The 2,175-nt window shown below is 65.2% G+C and overlaps 1 protein-coding gene across 1 annotated transcript in view; it reads left to right on the forward strand.

The window, feature by feature from the left end:
* SBF1 (SET binding factor 1) overlaps nucleotides 1-2,175 on the forward strand; it is a 63,482-nt gene that overhangs the window by 39,929 nt on the left and 21,378 nt on the right. Inside the window, exons 10-12 of the mRNA XM_017838880.1 lie at nucleotides 173-286; nucleotides 877-954; nucleotides 1,405-1,518. Coding sequence (XP_017694369.1) covers nucleotides 173-286; nucleotides 877-954; nucleotides 1,405-1,518 — 306 coding nt within the window. The remainder of the gene's footprint in view (nucleotides 1-172; nucleotides 287-876; nucleotides 955-1,404; nucleotides 1,519-2,175) is intronic.

The raw sequence follows: 2,175 nt of genomic DNA on the forward strand, positions 1-2,175 counted from the left end.
ATGGCTGGGTCCAGTGGGAATGGCTGGGCCCCACGGGGATGGCTGGGTCCAGTGGGGATGGCTGGGTCCAGTGGGAATGGCTGGGCCCCACGGGGATGGCTGGGTCCAGTGGGACCTGTGGGCTGTGGGGCTGGGAAGCCAGGCCTCGTCCCACGCTGTGCTGCCCTTCCAGCTGGACGTGGTGATCGCGGATCTGGACGGTGGGACCGTGAACGTTCCCGAGTGTGTCCACATCTCCCTGCTGCCCGAGCCCCTGCTCCAGCAGACCCGGGAAGCCCTTTCCATGGTAAGTGCTGCGGCATTCCCTCCATCCCTGAGGTGCCAAAACCCTGGGAATGACACACGTGTCCAGGGAGCTGGGAATGGAGCTGGGGCTCCTCTGAGAGCAGGGTCCACTCCTTGGGCTCCTCCTGATCCTGTCACAGGGACCATTCCCAATCCCCATCCGATGGCCTCTGATGCACGGCAGTGCCAGAGGGGGTTCCTCTGCCAAAGGTTTCTGGGAATGGGAAGGCTGGCTCCCAGCCCGTGGGCAGGAAGCAGCTGTGGCCCTGCAGCCCTTCTGGCTGTTCCTGTGTTCCCCCTGTGTGCCCAGGGCACTGTGCCCTGCCAACGCTGCAGCTCCGGCTCCTGGGCCGGGGGCACCAGGGGGGAGGGTCTCCCTGGCAGAGCCGGAGGGGCTCCCCCTTCCCTGGGAGCCCCACTCTGCCAGCAGTGCTTCCCAAGGAAGGGTCAGGCCGTGAGGCTTCCCGTGCCTCATCCCTGGTGGTTTGTCTCCAAACCCCTCAGTGCTTTTCCAGGGGGACTGTGGGGTCTCTGGGGAACACTCCTTGGCTTTTCCGGCCGGGAAAGAAGCTGTGTGTGTTCCCTGGGCAGGTCCTGGACCCGGAGCTGGAGGTGGCTGATCTCGCCTTCCTCCCTTCCACCATTTCCGCCTCTTCCCTCAAGATGCAGGTGAGTGGAGCGGGGACCCCTCGTGGGGAGGCCATTCCTGATGGACACCCCATGTCCCGGGCACCATTCCAGGCCTGTCTCCATCTCGGTGTCACTGGCACTGCCCGGGCACCGAGGGCACTGCTCCGAGCCCTGGTTGGAGCCTGCAGTGCCCGTGGGTTCGTGGCTGGGCTGGAGGCAGACGTGGAATGTTTGGGCCCTTCAGCAAATCCTGGGGCTGTGAGAGCTCCTTCTCCTCCCTGTGCAGCACTGGGGGGGCAGAGCAGTGAATCCAGGCTGCTGTGCCCCTTTTTCCCTGGAATCTCTGCCGTGTCTCCTGCCCTGACCCAATGGCTTGATCCCCTCCCCTCGGCCCTGGGGGGAAACTCCTGCCCCGGGAGCTGCCTCATCCACACCCTGTCCCACCTCGCCGTGACCACTCCACGAGCAGGGCGTCCTTCCCTTTCCCAGGACAAGGAGATCCGAGCCGTGTTCCTGCGCCTGTTTGCACAGCTGCTGCAGGGCTACCGCTGGTGCCTGCACATCATCCGCATCCACCCCGAGCCCGTCATCCGCTTCCACAAGGTGTGTGCGGGGCCTGTGCCAGGGGCAGGGCTGGCATGAGTTGGGCTGTGACAGCTGAATCCAAAAAACAATTCCGGGTTTCCAGCCGGTGACCTCCCCGACATCCCTCCCGGGCCCACCTGCATCCCGTGTTTGTCCTTGAGCGTCCCGAGGTCTCTTGGATCGGGCAGCGCTTCCCTGGTCGTGCCCCAGAGTGCTCGGATGCTCCACGACCGTGTCCCTGCTCCTGCAGCCAGGGCAGCTCCGAGGCTCAGGGAGGAGGGAGCCCAGGCCTGGAGCTGGGGTTTTATTGAGACCTTGGCACTGAGGAGAGGCCCCCCTGGAATCCCAGGGGCAGTTCTGGACCCTCAGACAGGAGAGACCTGGAGGGGCTGGAGCGCGTGCAGAGAAGGGAAGGGAGCTGGGAAGGGTCTGGAGCAGCAGGAGGGGCTGAGGGAGCTGGGGGGGCTCATCCTGGAGCAAAGGAGGCTCAGGGGGGACCTTCTGGCTCTGCAAGTCCCTGCCAGGAGGGGGGAGCCGGGGGGGGGTCGGGCTCTGCTGCCAGGGAACAAGGGACAGGCCAAGGGGAAACGGCCTCAGGCTGGGCCAGGGGAGGGTCAGGTTGGACACCAGGAGGAATTTCCTCATGGAAAGGGTGGTGAGGCCTTGGCAGGGACT

Source organism: Lepidothrix coronata, unplaced genomic scaffold, assembly GCF_001604755.1.
Source record: "Lepidothrix coronata isolate B3197 unplaced genomic scaffold, Lepidothrix_coronata-1.0 Scaffold366, whole genome shotgun sequence".
NCBI classification, from domain to species: Eukaryota; Metazoa; Chordata; class Aves; order Passeriformes; family Pipridae; genus Lepidothrix; species Lepidothrix coronata.